The sequence below is a fragment of the Mustelus asterias genome, chromosome 1 (assembly GCF_964213995.1).
Source record: "Mustelus asterias chromosome 1, sMusAst1.hap1.1, whole genome shotgun sequence".
Taxonomy (NCBI): domain Eukaryota; kingdom Metazoa; phylum Chordata; class Chondrichthyes; order Carcharhiniformes; family Triakidae; genus Mustelus; species Mustelus asterias.
This window is the reverse complement of record NC_135801.1, coordinates 111,788,899-111,808,569: the sequence shown is the minus strand read 5'-3', so window position 1 is coordinate 111,808,569 and position 19,671 is coordinate 111,788,899. Positions and strand designations below refer to the sequence as shown.

Sequence of the window (19,671 nt, the reverse complement as noted above, 5' to 3'; positions counted from 1 at the left end):
CAGCCTACACAAACTCCATCCACAGCACTTTCTGGGGAGAAGTCACTACAGGAGGCAAGTATGCTTCCATCACTTCCCTTCACATTCCTTCCTTTTGTCTTCATACAGTGCAAACTTGCTCACAACAGGAGGGAGAGATATCAGACAGGAAAAGGGACAGCCAACATCACAAGTTCACCAGATTCAATGAGGATGTCACCAAGTGGCTAGAGAAGACCTGGGTCACTTGAGTGGGGAAGGTGAGATCAGCTTCTCCCAGCAACTTAGTGCGAATGAGACATCCAGAGTTAATCACATCACGACATTCACAATGAGTGACATGTAACATTGTACTCTGCCTATTCATGAACTAAATCAGTCTTCTCTTGCTTACAGGCACCACCAGCAGGTTTAAGCACACCAACAATGCCAACATAAGCCCCAGTCTACCTCAGAGAATATGTTGATGAGCCAAATCAAGATCATCCATTACTGTGTTCACCTGCAGCATCCACCAGCGCAGGGACATACCTTGGTAGCTCATGGTTCTAGGCTAGGCTCAGGGTCACTTTCTGGGAAACACCTCACTGATGTCTCTGCAATAGTCATTAGCAGTTGACATATTAGGTCTCTGGAACTTGGAGGACTGCTACTGAGTCAGAGTCGGATGATGAGCCTCTGCGAGCGGTTGGCGACGCAATGCTGGAGATGCAACGGCAGGCAGTAGAAAATCTTGGAGATTTTGATTTATTATTATTACATGTATTAGTATACATATTGTTTCTTGCGCACTATACGGACAAAACATACCGTTCATAGAGAAGGAAAAGAGAATGCAGAATGCAGTGTTACAGTCATAGCTAGTGTGGAGAGAAAGATCAACTTAATATAAGGCAAGTCCATTCTAAAGTCTGACAGCAGCAGGGAAGAAGGCTATTCGAGTCAGTTGGTACGTGTCCTCAGACTTTTGTATCTGTTCCCAATGGAAGAAGGTGGAAGAGAGTACGTCTGGGGTGCGTGGGGTCCTTAATTATGCTGGCTGCTTTTCCGAGGTAGTGGGAAGTGTAGACAGTGTCAATGGGTGGGAGGCTGGTTTGAGTGGTGGACTGGGCTTCGTTCACGACACTTTGTAGTTTTTTGCGGTCTTGGTCAGAGTAGGAGCCATACCAAGCTATGGTCAACCAGAAAGAATGCTTTCTAAAATGCATCTGTAAAATTTGGTGAGAGCCGTAGCAGATGTGCCAAATTTCCTTAGTCTTCTGAGAAATTAGAGTGGTTGGTGGGCTTCCCTAACTATAGTGTCAGCATGGGGGGGACCTGAGTAGGTTATTGGTGATCTGGACACCTAAAATCCTGAATCTCTCAGCCATTTCTACTTCATCCCCATTGATGTTGACAGGAATATGTTCTCCACTACGCTCCCTGAAGTCGATGACTATCTCCTTCATTTTGTTAACATTGAGGGAAAGATTATTGTCATTGCACCAGATCACCAGATTCTCTATCCCTTTCCTGTATTCTGTCTCGTCATTGTTTGAGATCTGACCCTCTACGGTTGTGTCATCAGCAAACCTGAAATCGAGTTGGAGGAGAATTTGGTCACACAATCATAGATGTGAACGTATTTCAGCAAACTAGAGCGAAGATTGGAGGAGGCTATCCACATTCTGTCTGACATCATAGCTCTGACATACAAACGCCTCAAGGTCACCATGGAAAGGATGGCGGCTGCCTTGGAGACCTTGGTCCAGTAGGCTTTGCCAGGTTTGCGCTCGAAGCTGCACTCTATGGCTAGAGGCATATCAAGAGAGACTGAATAGGCTAGGGTTGTTTTCTATGGAGCAGAAAAGCTGAGGGGGACCTGATTGAGGTGTATAAAATTATGAAGGATAGAAATAGGGTGGATAGGAAGGAATGTTTCCCCTTCGCAGAAGGGTCAATAACCACGGGGCTAGATTCAAGTTAGGGGGCAGGAGGTTTATAGGAGATGTGAGCAAAAACTTCTTCACCCAGAAGGTAGCGGCAATCTGGAACTCTGGTAGAGGCGGAAACCCTCAACATTTAAGCGGTATTTAGATGAAATGCCATAGCATACAAATGCTAGAAAATGGAATTAGAATAGATAGGTGCTTGATGGCTGGTGCAGCCAAGGGCCTCTTTCCATGCTGTAAAACTCTATGACTCGAAGTCAGGGATTTGATGGAAAATTTGTCTGGCTATGTGCAGCTCCAACAACATTCAAGAAGCTCGATACCATCCAGAACAAAGCAGCCACCTTCATGAGCATCCTATCCACCACCATAACATTCATTTTCTCTACCACCAACACACTATGGCCGTAGAGTGTACCACATGCAGGATGCACTACAGCGACTAGCCAGAACTACTCCAGCAGCACATTCCAAACCCACAAGCTCTACTACTTAGAAGAAAAAGGGAACACCAACACTTGCAATTTCTCTTCTAAATCAGACACTAGCATAATTTGCAACTATAATCGGCATTTATTCACTGTCACTGAGTCAACAAAAGAGTTGGAATGGTCTTCCTAACAGTATTGTGGATAAGTTGACACCACAAAGACAACAGTGACCACTTTCTCAAGGGCAATTAGAGATGGGCAATAACTACTGACTTTGCTATTGATGCCCACATGAATGAATAAAAAACTGATGTTAAACTGACTTTGGAGAGAGTACAGAAAAGGTTTACCAGGATGCTGCCTGGTACGGAGGGTATTAGCTATGAGGAGAGATGAATAAACTGGGATTGTTCTCCCTGGAAAGACAGAGGCTGAGGAGCGACCTGATAGAAGTTTATAAAATTATGAGAGGTATAGATAGGGTGAACAGTTGGAAGCTTTTTCCCAGGGCAGAAATGATAATTACAAGGGGGCACAAGTTCAAGATAAGGGGGGAGATGTTCAGTGGAGATGTGCGGGGGGAAGTTTTTTTTTTACACAGAGGGTGGTGGGGGCCTGGAATGCACTGCCAAGTGAGGTAGTTGAGGCAGTTGCGATAGCCACATTTAACACTTATCTTGATAGAGGGATATAAGCGGTTGGTCTCGATAGGTAAACGTGTTCGGCACAGGCTTGGAGGGCCGAAGGGCCTGTTCCTGTGCTGTACTTTGTTCTGACAGATCTATAGTTTGCTGGTTTCTCCTTCCCTCCCTCCCTTTTTAGAGTGATACTGCAATTTTCCAATTCAGAAGCACATTTCCTGATATAGTGAGCTTTAGAACATTTTGGCCAAATCTTGTATGCAATTTCTTCAACTATTTCTTAGAATATAAAGGTAAGGAAGTATTGTTGCAACTATACAAGGCATTGATGAGGTTGCACCGGGAGTATTGTGTACAGTTTTGGTCCCCGTATTTGAAGAAAGTGGCAGTAGAGTTGGTTCAGAGGAGGTTCACTAGATTGATTCCAGGGATGAGGAGTTTGTTGAATGAAGAGAGATTGAACAGTTTAGGCCTCTACTCTCTGGAACTTAAAAGAATGAGGGGAGATCAAATTCAAGATGATAAAAGATATGGATAAAGTAGATGTGGAGTGAATGCTTCCGCTAGTGGGGCATTCTAGGATGAGAGGTCATAGGCTTAGGATAATGGGTAGCAAATTTAAAACAGAGTTGAGGAGAAACTACTTCTTCCAAAGGGTTGAGAATTTGTGGAATTCGCTACCCCAAAGTGCGGTGGATGCTGGGAAGTGAGTACATTTTAAGGAGGAGTTAGACAGGTTTTTAAATTGGTAATGGGTTGAAAGGTTATGGGGAGAAGGCATGAAAATGGGGATGAGGAGCATATCAACCATGATCAAATGGCAGAGCGGACTCGATGGGCCAAATGGTCTAATTCTGCTCCTATATCTTATGAACTTAATATTCTGGGGTGGAAACAATTAGGTTCTAGAGATATGTCTCACTTCAGTGTCACTCCTTTCATTTTTTATACATTTATGTTAAATTCACTAACTTCAACTTAATTTATTATTTCACATGTACAGCTGGCATTTTGTTCTCTTGCTCTACTATCAAAACGGATGCAAAGTAGTCATTTAACAAAGCTGTTATTTCCTATTGTCCATTAATCTTGCCTGCATCTGTCTTTAATGGGCCATATTTCCTTTTACCATTGTCATTCTTTTCACATATCTTTTGCCAGTTTTTTTAATATTCCCTTTATGCACCTTTTATTACTTTAGTTTTATTCCTTTATTGTGTTTTATAGCTCTTCCAGTCTACTGGATTTCTACTTAACAGAACATTTGTGTAAACTATTACTTTTAGTTCAATACGCTATCTTACCTTAATTCTTGACCATGATTACTTAATTACACAAATGGAATTTTTCCCTTCTAACAGTTCATAATTCCGCAAATGTACTTTATATAGTTTTGTATCGTACCAAATACCTCCTTGACCACTTGTTATTTGCCTATTGATTTAACTGTTAACAGCTCAGTTTATTATGATCACTTCATTTCTCATTCCTTTGAAGTTTGCCAATATTTAAAAGTTTTGGTTGTGCCCGTTTTGTAATAACAGGAGGTGTGTCTGTAGTGAGCACCCACCTGTAACAGGCTGGAAAATGTGATCCAAAGAATCAAGGCTCTGACTTGTTCATTGCTGAAGTCTTCTTGATTGGATTATTGTGTGCACGAGGAAGAAGTGTTTTACAACTTTTTAAAAAGTATTTTGGCTCCTGCTTATAACATACTGTTTCAGTTTCAAAATGTTTACAAAAACATCTAAAATTCAAAGACTTAAAGGGTAGGTAAATGCAAATACCACAATCCTTTACATACCTTTAGTAGAAGTGTCCAAAAGATCCATCATGACTGAATCGGCACCTTTTGTATAAACAACTATTTTATTAGTCAGTGGATGTCGGACTACCACAGACATCCTCTTGCGAATTGAGTCAAATGGTAATATATGCAAGAGTTGAAAATGTAATTGTCCTACTTTGTCAAGTTCCACAGTGACTTGATTAGGAGTCTTGGATAATAAAGTGCATTTATAGGCCCGAGCTGCATGTACCAATGCAGCTTCATCTGGGCTCTCAGCTTCATAACGCAGTTGTTCTGCAGATCTGCCCCGACCAGCGAGTGAACTGTCTGCAGTTTCATCAGGCTCTTCTGACACATTTTGAACACTTTCCTCAGCTGGAGAATGGCCACCAGTGGCATTGATTTCCTTTGTTAATCCAGCAGCTGTTTTAACTTGTTCCTCGAGTACATTGGGTGAAGCCGGCTTCACTCTATCTAACAGTCTGTTAGCAAAACTACCTGGATTTTCTGTAAGTAAATCTTTTCCATTTGAAAGCGAGGAAGCACTCACACGAGACACCGAAAATCTATGAAACATCTGCTTTATTTCTTCCAGAGTCTTCCTTCCAGTATTGCTGATTGATGGTATTCGTACCTTTATCAACATAAAAATACATTAAAATTAGAAGAGCTTTGGGATTTTCACATGTATATGAACTTACTTCACTCCAACAGGATAAGATTACAATTTCTTAAAAAACTTCCTATACATTGAAAAAAGGACATGTGAGCATTAATACTTCTTTCTTCTTCCATGCAAGTTAGCACAAATTAACAGCCATCAGTGATATGTAATTGTCTAAAGAATTCCCTCTGTTCTCATTACTTTCTCCAAGGTTTCATTTACTAAGTTCTGTTTACAATGCTACAACGTTCAAAACAATAGACAAAGACTGCCTGTGTTCAAACTGTTTTAGACCTGCAAACAGAAATTATTTCAAAAATATACTGTATTCATTAAAAAAACCTCAAATAAACCATTGCAAAACGACAGATCCAAAAATTACAAACAGTGCAAAAAAAGAACCATTTTTACAGTACTATACTATGCTTATTTACACGACATTACATTCATTACATTTCATTACTTAAAACTATATACATACATCAGATTTTGCTGTGTGCTATTATTTTTCAGATTGGCACACAGTTACGCAGGCCTAGGGTATTCTGCAATTACCAGGCCCTCGGTCGAAAGGCTTTACACGGTGGCCTTTCCCCATTGTGCCTTTGCGGCGGCTGCTCCAAGCATGAGCGCGTCCCTGAGCACGTAGTCCTGGACCTTGGAATGTGCCAGTCTGCAACACTCGGTCGAGGACAATTCTTTCAGCTGGAAGATCTGCAGGTTTCGGGCGGACCAAAGTGCGTCCTTCACCGAGTTGATGACCCTCCAGCAGCAGTTGATATTTGTCTCGGTGTGCGTCCCCGGAAACAGCCCGTAGAGCACAGAGTCCTGCGTCACCGAGCCGTTCGGGACGAACCTTGACAAATACCACTGCATCTCACTCCAGACCTTCTTTGCAAAGGCACATTCCACAAGGAGGTGTGCGACCGTCTCATCACCCCCGCAGCCGCTTCGAGGGCAGCGTGCGGTGATGTTGAGACTTCGAGCGTGCATAAAGGATCTGACGGGGAGTGCCCTTCTCACCACCAGCCAAGCCAGGTCTTGGTGCTTGTTTGTGAGTTCTGGTGATGAGGCATTCTGCCAGATGACACTGACAGTTTGCTCAGGGAACCATCCGACAGGATCCGCCATCCCCTTTTCTCTCAGGGCCTCAAGGATATTACGTGCTGACCACTGCTTGAGCACAATGTGGTCAAAGGTGTGTTTAGGGAAAAATTTCTCCACGAAGGACAGGTGCTGCGGTACGGTCCAACTACTTGGAGCGTTCCGCGACAGTGTGGCCAGACCCATCCTCCGCAACACTTGGGACAGGTAGAACCTCAAAAAGTAGTGGCACTTGCTGTTAGCGTACCGAGGATCTACACACAGCTTGATGCAGCCGCACACAAAGGTGGCCATCAGGATGAGGGCGGCGTTGGGAACGTTTTTCCCTCCGTTCTCTGGAGATTTGTGCATCGCTTCCTTCCGGACACGATCCATCTTTGATCTCCAGATAAATTTGAAGATGGCCTGGGTCACTGCTGCTGCGCAGGATTTGGGAATAGGCCACACCTGCGCCACGTTAGAACCTGCAAACAGAAATACTGTTTTTTAAATTCATTCACGGGATGTGGGCTTTGCTGGCTAGGCCAGCATTCATTGCCCATCTCTAACTGCCTTGAGAAGGTAGTGGCGAGTTTCTTAAATCTCCAAGTTTATCTGATGATCTTATGCGATGCTGTAAAGCTTGTCAAATTTTCTCCTTGGCGAATCCTTTTCTCCCCCGCATTCAAATACACAGGAAACGTGAAACTAATTATAATCCGTTCTCAGGTCAGGGGGTGGCAACGCTGCACAGAAGGTATTTTGGGATTCCTCCCATTGATTAACCGATGTGGACTGTACTGCTGACCATTTGAAGCAAATTATTTTGCATGAACTGCTTTTATCAGGGAGCTTGCAATTTGTTGGGTGGATAAGATCTTGAGCATTGCAGCAATCACAACACAAATTCTTTCACAAGAATCTATTACTGAACTTTCGGCTGCAGTGTTCAAAACTGCAACATTCATATGTTCACACATCTCTGAACGTATCACTGAGCTAAACACCCCCTTCCCCTCCCCCATAGTCTGAGTGAAGATCTACAAACAACCTAACTGTTGTGCCACACAATTTACCCAGTTCACCTTTGAAAATTTCAAGGCTATTTCTGAATGATATGCTCTGTCACCTGTGTGTGCTTAATCTCACCCCAGTTCAACAGCATGTTACTGAGCCAGTCACACCCCAGTAAACTAGGCCCTTTCCCTTTTACCGTGCTCTTGCTTTTTGGCTGTTGTATGCAATATCCACTTCTAACGCCCCAAGCAATGGTATAGCCTCTCCGGTGTACATCCAAAGTTGGATCCCTGCCTGAGTAAGAGCTGCCGTCTGTTTAGAGTCCAAAATCTTCTTGTAGGTCTCCTCACTGATTGCAGATACAGAAGCTCCAGTGTCCACCTCCATCTTAATTTTTTTTTCCATTGACATCCACTGTAGCATAGATAGGCTTCACGTGCCCCTCACTCACATTACAACATACTCTAAGAGTGTTGCTCTGCCTGTTCTGAGCTTTCCAGGTTTTGCGTAGCTGACTCAGGCCTTTTCAAATTTGAATTTCGCTGCTTAAGCTTGATTTGCTCTTAGCATTCCTGCATTTCTTAGCTAAATGGCCCTTGTTGTTGCAACAGTGACAATAGTATCCATAAATTTGCAATGATTCGCATAGTGTGTCCCACTACACGTAAAACATTCCACTGCTTTCACTTTTTTGTTTGCAACCTCTTTCTTTACTTGATGCACTGCATCCGCCTGTACACTGCCATTGACCTTTCGAATGTCTTTTGCATTGCTGGCAGCCATTTCCATGCCCTGGGAAATTTCGAGAGCCTTCTTGAAAGTCAATGTGGCTGGCTTCTCCCAACAAGTGACACTGAATGCTGTCCACAGAGTAGTCTGTTACAGAGCAGGCATATAAAAAAGGCAATATTACAATCATGGGGAACTTCAGTATGCAGGAGGACTGGGAAAATCAGGTAGGTAGTGGATCCCAAGAAAAGGAATTTGTGGAATGTCTAAGAGATGGTTTTTTGGAGCAGCTCATGACAGAGCCTACGAGGAAACAGGCAATTTTGGATTTGGTGATGTGTAATGAGGCAGACTTGATTAGGGAACTTAAGGTGAAGGAACCCTTAGGGAGCAGTGACCACAAAGTGATAGAATTTACTCTGCAGTTTGAAGGGGAGAAGCTGGAATCAGGTGTAACGGTATTACAATTAAATAAAGGTAACTACAAGACATGAGGAAGGAGCTGGCCAAAGTTGATTGGAAAGGAAACCTAACAGGGAAGACAGTGGAACAGCAATGGCAGGAGTTCTTGGCAGTTATTGAGGAGGCACAACAGAAATTCATCCCAAGGAGGAGGAAACGTGCTAAGGGGAGGACGAGGCATCCATGGCTGACGAGGGAAGTCAAGGACAGCATAAAAGCAAAAGAAAAAGCATACAAAGTGGCAAGGATTAGTGGGAAGCCAGAGGATTGGGAAGCCTTTAAAAGTGGGCAGAGGACAACTAAAAAAAGCAAGGGGGAGAAGATGAAATAAGTAAGCTAGCTAGTAATATAGAAGAAAATAGGAAGAATGTTTTCAATATATAAAAGGGAAGAGAGAGGCAAAACATTGGACCACTGGAAAATGAGGCTGGAGAAGTAATAATAGGAAACAAAGAAATGACAGAGGAACTGAATAGTTACTTTGCATCAGTCTTCACAGTGGAAGACACCAGTGGGATGCCAGAGCTCCAGGAGAGTCAGGGGGCACAGGTGAGTGTAGTGGCCATCACTGAGGAGAAGGTTCTGGGGAAACTGAAAGGTCAGAAGGTGAATAAGTCACCTGGACCAGATGGACTACACACCAGAGTTCTAAAAGAGATAGCTGAGGAAATTGTGGAGGCATTGGTGGTGATCTTTCCAGAATCAGTGGAGGCAGGGAGGGTACCAGAGGACTGGAAAGTAGCTAATGTAACACCACTGTTTAAGAAGGGAGGGAGGCAGCAGACGGGAAATTATAGGCCGGTTAGCCTCACTTCGGTCATTCACAAGATTTTAGAGTCCATTATTAAAGATGAGATCGCAGAGTACTTGGAAGTGCATGATAAAGTAGGACTGAGTCATAACAGCTTTGTCAAGGGGAGGTCATGTCTGACAAATCTGTTAGAGTTCTTTGAGGAGGTAACAAGGAAATTAGATAAAGGAGAGCCAGTGGACGTGATTTATTTAGATTTCCAGAAGGCCTTTGACAAGGTGCTACATAGGAGACTGTTAAATAAGTTAACAGCCCATGTTGTTAAGGGTAAGATCCTGGCATGGATAGAGGTTTGGCTGACTGGCAGAAGGCAGAGAGTGGGGATAAAGGGGTCTTTTTCAGGATGGCAGCCGGTGACTAGTGGTGTGCCTCAGGGGTCAGTGTTGGGACCACAACTTTTCACAATATACATTAATGATTTGGAAGGAGGAACTGAAGGCACTGTTGCTAGGTTTGCAGATGATATAAAGATATGTAGAGGGACATGTAGTATTGAGGAAGCAGGGGGGCTGCAGAAGGACTTGGACAGGTTAGGAGAGTGGGCAAAGAAGTGGCAGATGGAATACAATGTGGAAAATTTAGGTTATGCACTTTGGAAGGAGAACAAAGAATACAGCACAGGAACAGGTCCTTCAGCCCTCCAAGCCTGCACTGATCATGTGTTCCTAACTAGACCATCCGTTTGTATCCCTCTATTCCCAGTCTGTTCATGTGGCTATCTAGATAAGTCTTAAATGATCCTAGCGTGTCTGCCTCAACCACCTTGCTTGGTAGTGCATTCCAGGCCCCCACCACCCTCTATGTAAAATACGTCCCCCACATATCTGTATTGAACCTTGCTCCCCTTACCTTGAACTTGTGGCCTTGAACTTTTCCACCTGTGCTGCCACCTTTAAGGATCTGTGGACTTGCACACCCAGATCCCTGTGTGTGTCTATACTCCTGATGTTCTGCCATTTATTGTTTAGCTCCCCCCTGCATTAGATCTACCAAAATGCATCACTTCGCATTTATCTGGATTAAATTCCATCTGCCATTTCTCCGCCCAATTTTCCAGCCTATCTATATCCTGCTGTATTCTCTGACAATGTTCATCACTATCCGCGACTCCAGCAATCTTTGCGTCATCCGCAAACTTACTAATCAGACCAGCTACATCATCTTCCAAATCATTTATATATATCACAAACAGCAGAGGGACCAGTACAGAGCTCTGCGGAACACCACTAGTCACAGACCTCCAATCAGAAAAAGACCCCGCCACTGCTACCTTGTGTCTTCTATGGCCAAGCCAGTTCTGTACCCATCTAGCTAGTTCACCTTTGATCCCATGAGATTTAACCTTTTGCACCAGCCTGCCATGAAGGACCTTGTCAAATGCTTTACTAAAATCCATGTAGACGACATCCACGGACAGCCCTTGCCTCGTCAATCATTTTTGTCACCTCCTCAAAAAACTCAACCAAATTTGTGAGGCATGACCTCCCTCGCACAAAACCATGTTGTCTATCGCTAATGAGATTATTCAGTTCTAAATGTGAATAGATCCCATCTCTAAGAATCTTCTCCAACAATTTCCCTACCATGGACGTCAAGCTTACTGGCCTATAATTACCCGGGTTATCCTGGCTACCCTTCTTAAATAACGGGACCACATTTGCTATCCTCCAATCCTCTGGGACCTCACCTGAGTCCAATGAAAAAACAAAGATTTCTGTTAGAGGCGCAGCAATTTCATCTCTTGAAATGAAGGCATAAACTATTTTCTAAATGGGAAAATGCTTAGGAAATCAGAAACACAAAGGGACTTGGGAGTCCATGTTCAAGATTTTCTTAAAGTTAACGTGCAGGTTCAGTCATCAGTTAGGAAGGCAAATGCAATGTTAGCATTCATGTTGAGGGGGCTAGAATACAAAAGCAGGGATGTACTTCTGAGGCTGTATAAGGATCTGCTCCATTTGGAGTATTGTGAGCAGTTTTGGGCCCCTTATCTAAGGAAGGATGTGCTGGCCTTGGAAAGGGTCCAGAGGAGGTTCACAAGAACGATCCCTGGAATGAAGAGCTTGTCATATGAAGAACTGTTGATGACTCTGGGTCTGTACTCATTGGAGTTTAGAAGGATGAGGGGGGATCTTATTGAAACTTACAGGATACTGCGAGGCCTGGGTAGAGTGGACGTGGGTAGAATGTTTCCACTAATGGAAAAAACTAGAACCAGAGGGCACAACCTCAGGCGAGAGGGACGATTCTTCGAAAGAGAGATGAGGAGGAATTTCTTCAGCCAGAGAATAGTGAATCTGTGGAATTCTTTGGCGCAGAAGGCTGCGGAGGCAAGGTCATTGAGTGTCTTTAAGACAGAGATAGATAGGCTCTTGATTAATAAGGGGATCAGGGGTTATGGGGAAAAAGCAGGAGAACGGGGATGAGAAAAATATCAGCCATGACTGAATGGCGGAGCAGACTCGATGTGCCGAGTGGCCTAATTCTGCTCCTATGTCTTATGCCCTCCAATACTGCTTGAAACTCCCAATGTTCAGGCAGTTGTCTTGATTCCGCAACAAAGTTGATTACAGAATGTCCTGCCTTACTGACTATGGAACTGGAAACACTAGACAATCACTGAGGGTTTTGAATTGTGGTGATTCTAAATGAGTGCAACTAAATCCAGAAATGCAACGTTCCCCAGTCTCTGGGTGTTGCTAAATTTTGCACTAGCTTTTAAGACTTCGATTCACACGCCCTGAAGAATTGAGTGCTTTTCAGTCTATTCTGCAATTCCATTTGCCAAGAAAAGGTGCTCCAACCTTGCCACATATTTAGTCCAGTCCCCGTTCCCTTCCACAAATTCACTAATAGTCCTGAACATGGTTATGGTGCTGCTAACCTGTTTTCGCCAGTGAGCTCACACAGAAACATTGAAAATAGGAGCAGGAAGAGGCCATTCGGTTCTTGGAGCCTGCTCCCCACCATTCATTTCATTATGATCATGGCTGATCATCCAACTCAATAGCCCTGTTCCATCTTCCCCCAAATCCTTTGATCCCGTTAGTCCCAAGAGCCACGTCTGACTCCTTCTTGAAGATATACAATGTTTTGGCCTCAGCTGCCCCCTGTGGCAGGGAATTCCACAGACTTTCAAACTCTGAATGAAGAAATTTCTCCTCTTCTCAGTCCTAAACAGTCCACCCAGTATCCTCAGTGTGACCCCTAGTTTTGGACACCCCCACCATCGAGAGCATCCTTCCTGCATCTACCCTGTCTAGCCCAGTTAGAATTTTATAGGTTATGAGATCCTCTTCGTTCTTCTGAACTCCAGTGAATATAACCCTAACCAACTCAATCTCTCCTCATAAATCACTACATGGAAGTTAATACATCTCAAAATCATTCAACAACAACAGTTAATAGGAACTGTAAACCTGGAAATGTAATAATAATATGGAGAAAATCTATATGTTTTTAAAACATTTGGAATTTTAAGAACTTAACACTCAAATTGGCCCAAATGCTTCACAATAAAGTAATTACACTATGAAATTACTACCACGTGGAAAAGCCCAACAGTTTGTTTTATGCATAGCAACATCCCACAAACAGCAGGAAGTGGAATTACCAGTTGATTTGTTTTTGGTTTCATAGATTAAAGGAGGCAAGTTGACCAAGACATCAGGAGAATTCCATTCTTTCCTCAAATGCATCTTTACCATCCACCACAATAGGCTGACAAAGTCTCAGTTAACACCTCAGCCAAAGAATGGCCTTTAAAACTATACAGTCTGCTACAATGCACAGAACCACATTTAGGGACAAGCTATAAACATAATCATACAAAAGGTTTATTTTGTTTTCCTATTCTACTTCTGTTAAAACAACAATTTTCTCAATGTAGTGCCCTTACTATTGATAATGGCACAACATGAATCATTTTAACACTTCTCATCATAGAACAGAATCATAGAATCCCAACAGTGCCGAGGCCATTCGGCCCATTGAGCCTACTCCGACAACGATCCCACCCAGGCCCTATCCTCGTAACCCCACATATTTAACCTACTAATTCCCCTGACACTAAGGGACAATTTAGCATGGCCAATCAACCTAACCTGCACATTGTTGGATTGTAGGAGGAAACCAGAGCACCCGGAGGAAACGCACGCAGGCAAGGGAAGAACGTACAAATTCCACACAGTGCCCTGAGGCTGGAATTGAGCCCTGGTCGCTGGCGCTGTGAGGCAGCAGTACTAACCATATTGGAAGGATTCTGCTCTGAAAACCTATATTTGAAATTATCTCTAATTACCCATACATTACTGATTCTGTTCCTTCCATCCCATTTCATCATTTTAAATTGTTTCTGAGACACCTCTGGCACAGACACGATGGACTGAATGGCCTCTTTCTGTGCTGTAACTTTTCTGTGGACCAGATGCTTTTTCTTTTAACCCCATCTTTCTTTGCCACCATTATTCAAATTAAAACAGATTACGTAATTAATTTAGTATTTATTTACTTGAAGAAAGATAGTTTAGTATCAGATTATCATGAACACACTTGTTACTATCACAAAGACCTGAGATTCTGGTGTTTTGCTAGGATAACAAAAGTCTGAGGTCACGCACCAACCGACTCAAGAACAGCTTCTTCCCTGCTGCTGTCAGACTTTTGAACGGACATACCTTGCATTAAGTTGATCTTTCTCTACAACCTAGCTATGACTGTAACACTACATTCTGCACTCTCTCATTTCCTTCTCTATGAACGGTATGTTTTGTCTGTGTAGCGCGCAAGAAACAATACTTTTCACTGTATGTTAATACATGTGACAATAATAAATCAAATCAAATAAATATTGTTTGTAGAATATATTTCATGGTTTCTTAAGATGAAGGAAACCAGAGAGGAGAGTAATTTTCTACTTTTGGAGGTAGTGTCAACATGGAAGCTTCATCCTTGCTGCCTTAGGAGAATCACCCTCTGTCCTCATCCCCCATCTCCACATCGTCAATATGGATTGAAACTATACCAAGTAATTTCATGTAGAACACTTAAAAATGATTAAACAAGAGAGTTTCACCCATCATTCAGCACTCAACTTAAATCCAGATTCCAGAGTTCTAAGAAAATCTTATTTTAAATTATCAAACACTGAATAGATGTTGACTTTACCCGATGCTTTGGCTGATGAAGCGATGACACGACAACAGTATTGCAGATGGCTAAAGCAAGGAAGAAGTCAACAATGTATGTGTATTCCAGGGATAGCCCTTTTTCTGCCCCATCCAACAGGTCCAGCGGATAAGATGTGATTTGTTCTAATTTCCTTAGAAGCTGAGAATCTGGTGCAACATCTCTCTCCTGCAAATCAGGACACATTATTAGGCCAATGATTCTATTGAAACCCGCAGTGTAGAGAAACTGAGGAAGCAGAAGATAGGGGTTTGACTATTTTCCATTTGTATTTAGGCTATTTTTTATTTCTGAAGGAAGGCCTTTCAAAGAACATTTTGCCCCTAAAGGCTGTGTTGCTATCGCTTTACTTTTTTTCTAAAATTCCGAGTTCTGCTCTTTCACATTCTCAATATTATTATTTGTAAAGTACACAGCCCACTATCAAACACCTCCATTGATTAAAATGGGTTCTGAGATTGGATTCCACATCTCAGAACCCATTTTATCTTCAATGGTCCAGATATTTTGTTGTAATGATGCAAAACTTTCAGCATTTGCTATTGAAATTGACACAACCACTGGGGTTTGGAAACACTTCTTCAGAGGGCGAACTGTTGAGGTCACCCCCTAAATGTTTACGAAAGTTTATTTATATTTTAGCTTGCATCTAAATGAAATCATACTTCACTCAACTACAAAAAAAATTAAATTAAAAATGAAGGATATTAAGTGCATATAATGCATTAAGTGTATTTTTTTTGTGGGCAAATATTGACTTGTTGACATCACAGCTGTTGCACACCAAACCATCCCTTTGACACGGTGACAGACTTTAAACTACCATCAAGAAAGGGGAATGGCATGCCATCGAGCTCACTAGATCAAAGTGGGCAGCTTTCTTCAAGTTCAGTACAATTGCTGTTGTTTTGTTGCTAACTGTAAAATTCCACCCATCAATTTTTAATGAAGCAATTTATGTTCTGATTTTCTCTACCAAAGAAAATGCTTCCCTCCACTATCCTATAATTCTTCAATACTGCAAGGATTTCAATTAAAACACTCCCATGCCTCTTGGAGATCTAGCCCATTCATTTACGCACCTATAATAGATCTTGTTTGGATTTTCCATTTTCTATTTACCCGGAGCTACCTTCACTCTCCTTATAATAGAAATCAAAATGTGGGAGATGAGCAAGTTGCAATCCATGCTGCACTATTCCCCGATGCAGATGCATGCTCCTTTTAAGTTTAATAAATATCTAAAATAAAATGGTTGGACTATATGCAACTGAGAAAAAAAAATTTGCTGAGCTTTAGGATTGGGGTTTTACCTTTATTAAATGTTTCACAATTCTAGTACCAAGGAAAAACCCATGGACAGATTTCAAAAAGTTTATATGCCATCTATTTTATTTTAAAATGGAGTCTATTTACATATTTGAAAGACAGGAATATATGCACTGATCACACATTTGCTGCAGCTTTTGTTTGTGTCCTACCAAATTTTAGAAAATGTATTCAGCTGAGGAACAAGAGTAAGAAATGACAAATGAGAAGCTTCAGTAAATAAAATAAACAGAATATAGTGAGCATACTCACAATTGAACTGCTGAATGCCACATCACAGGAATGTGTAATTTTTTCATGTTCCTCTTCATATGCATCCTCCTTCCTCAGTGTTGAGCGATTAGCAGTTAAGCAATTCAGTGAGCTATGGCTCCCCTGTACAGGTGGTGATCTGCAGCTGTTCGAAGGGTGCCATTTACAAACGGATTCCACAGGGGCATTAGATAAATCTTCAGAAACAAAATCCTGATAGAACTCCAGCCTTTTTGCTGAGGGATGGGAAGAAAAAGCCAAGATGAATATAAAGAGTTGTACTGGACTGACTCATGTATTCTCTTCACACAAATGGCACAAGTCACAACAATTCAATGGACGTTAGCACTTAATGCTGAACATTCTGTTCTTTTAGGTGTACCCTGCTTAAAGACTTTAAAGGGCATGGTGCACAAAACTGTTTTGAAGTCGATCTTCAATACAAGTGTACATAAAATGACTTTTCTAACACACGTTTTAGTCACGCGTACTAATTTTGTAGTGAACGCCTTGCATTCCAGCTCACAACATAGGTAAATATACAGGTTTATATGTATATTTATAAATATCTACCACCATTCAGTATTTAAGGAAATAAAGAATTCACAATGATCAACAAACACTCTGCTTTCTATCTTACCAACAAATGCACAAAAATGTTGAAGTGCACATGCATTTGCTGTGCCAATAGGAGCATAGAAATCAAACGCCCATCAACAGCATCTATTACTCATCTTTTTAATTCCTTGTCCAAAATGCAATTAACCACATCAGGATTCCCAGTTAGCCACATGTGGCTAGCTTGACTAATGTAATAGAAAACACAGGTGTACGAGGTACATTGGGATCTTCACATAGCTTGGCTGATTATATTAAAATTAGTTTGGCAACCATTTATCTTTTTAAAAGTCTTAATCCAATACTGCTTTCACAATGGAACTCAACAGTATGTCAAAAAGACAAGGATGGCAGATGGTTGACATGCCCCAATGACAAAGTTCATAAAACATGTCTGTCCCATTTCATTTGAGTAATTAGCTTCCAGTCCCTTTTTTTTTGAAAAGAAAAAGATTGTTACAGGTCAATTATGCAGGATTTTATCTTATCTCTTATTTTGAAAAAAATAATTAATAATTCAGTTTACAACAAGTTGTTTCTTCTTTTAGAAGTAGTTTTCTTTTTAATTTATGAACGTAGTAGTCTGCCCAAGTTCAAATTACAATCCAAATTGGTTCATACAGAAGTATGACTAATATAAGATTTTGATTTTAAAAGGAAATTGGCATCATATATTAATATTTTCACATAATTTAACCAAATCTACAAATTTCTGGTGCAAATCCCATTCCATCAAGTAGAATTGTGCACAAAGACAAGTAAAGGACTTTATTCCATTTATAGAACAAGCAAACTTGACCTCACTACCCTCCAACCCAAAAGATGAAAATATTGGAAATGGACAACAGGTTGAGCAGCATCCAATAGCGAAAGATAGGTAACTTGCACCTTTTAATTCTCATGGGGATGTCCTGATTCTGCTCCAGAAGATGGTCTCTTTAGTCTAACCAGGTCAATTCCAATGAAGCGTCACACCCAGGATATTAATCTACACTAATTCACCTGCTATGTAATTTCATTATTTTATGTTCTTAGCCATTTTAGTTTTCTGGCAACTTGGATTCTTTGATGGATTTGCTCTGAGAGATTGGGCTTTTCAAGCAACTTTTAAAATTACATAAGATATTGAATCACAACCATATTAGCGAAAGATTTATTTTAAATAGAGGATTTCTACACTAACCAAGAGTTATATCAGAGTCAGTAACAAAGCACAAAGATGACAAAATTAATCGCAATTCACATATATTTAGGAGATTTTATACTCAGAATACATTAAAACTGCTCACATGGGTAACTCACAATGCCATCAAATTTTAGAACATAAAGATATGCTCACAATTCTTATGCTCTGCATTCATAATCAGGGCACAAAGTAATATCCAGCAGACATCAAGGGGAGGGATCCAGGAAGCAAAAGAAATTGCAGGCTCACATTGAAGTTTTATTATAAAACACAGTCCATCTTGTAACACCATGTATAATTGTGACCTGATCACTTAGGAGTATTTTTCATGAATCCATATGAATTTGTAACTGCTTCTCTTCAATTTTTTTCATATTATGCATTTACTGCCTTCCTGCATGAATAGGTTGTTTTGTTTGTCTTGGCAAAGATCAAGCACCAAGTCATATGCTGTTTCCAGCCAGAAAATAGTGCATTGCAGCTAAAAACAAAACATCTTGCACTTCTATAGTACCTTGATGTCCTTCGGATGCTTTTTAGTTGAGTGGGGTCTGAGTTGGAGGAGGAAGAATTTGTTTGCTTGACTTTATTTTTATTGGAAGCATTATGCACATCAGACAGTTTTGAAATCACAAGGTGACAATTTGGCAATTTGCTTGTAAATGCCTGAAGAATGATTTACACCCCGGCAGCTGAGCATCACAAAGTGACTATGCCTTAAAAGTACTTAATTGGCTTGGGACGTTTTGGGACATAATGAGGAGAAGATATCAGGTTCACTGAGTGAGCAATAAAGTGGAGTATAGTGTGGGGAAGTGTGAAGTTATTTACTTTGGTCGTAAGAATAGAAAGGCAGAATATTTATCAAAAAGGTACAAAACTTGAACATCAGTGAGTGGGGATGAATGAGAAGGGTGGGCATAAGTGAGTGGGGATTGAGTTTTTTAAAATTCTTTTACGGAATGTGGGCAGCGCTGCATATCCCTAATTGTGCTTGAGGTGATGGTGAGCCATGTTCTTGAACCACTGCAGTCCATATTGTGTAGATACACCCCTGGTGCTGTTAGGAAGGGAGTTTCAGGACTTATTAGATTGAAGTAGGCAAATGTTACATAGCTTTTCTAAAGAGGGAGAAAAAAAAGCAGTGCCAATTAGCTTAATATCAGTTTTTGGGGAAAATGCTGGAATCTATTATTAACTAAGTCTTAATAATGCATTTTAAAAAGCATAAATATCCCATTAATACTCAAGAATACAGAAGAGAAATTAAGTACCATCACCATCATTAGAGAAGCAGTATTAGTCAAACTAACAGGCTAAAGGCAGATAAGACCCCTGGCCCGCATGGCTTGCAACCTAGGATGCTAAAAGAAATTGCTACTGAGGTAGTGGATGCATTGGTTGCAATTTTCCATAAATCCTTGGATTCTGGAGAACTACTGAGATTGGAAAACCGCCAATGTGACAGCCCTATTCAAAAAGGGAGGAAGGCAAAAAGGTGGTAAAAATAGGCTGATTCGCCTAAAATCTATTGTTGGAAAAATATTGGAATTAATTGTTAA

General features: G+C 41.3%; 1 protein-coding gene across 3 annotated transcripts in view; it reads right to left on the bottom strand.

Annotated features, from left to right (window-relative positions):
* The window catches only part of atp10d (ATPase phospholipid transporting 10D), a 209,861-nt gene that overhangs the window by 45,523 nt on the left and 144,667 nt on the right, over positions 1-19,671 (bottom strand). For all 3 annotated transcript variants that reach the window (XM_078217004.1, XM_078216997.1, XM_078216991.1), the window contains 3 exons: positions 16,306-16,541; positions 14,704-14,892; positions 4,787-5,405 (listed from right to left, as the gene is read on the bottom strand). In XM_078217004.1, coding sequence (XP_078073130.1) covers positions 4,787-5,405; positions 14,704-14,892; positions 16,306-16,541 — 1,044 coding nt within the window. The remainder of the gene's footprint in view (positions 1-4,786; positions 5,406-14,703; positions 14,893-16,305; positions 16,542-19,671) is intronic.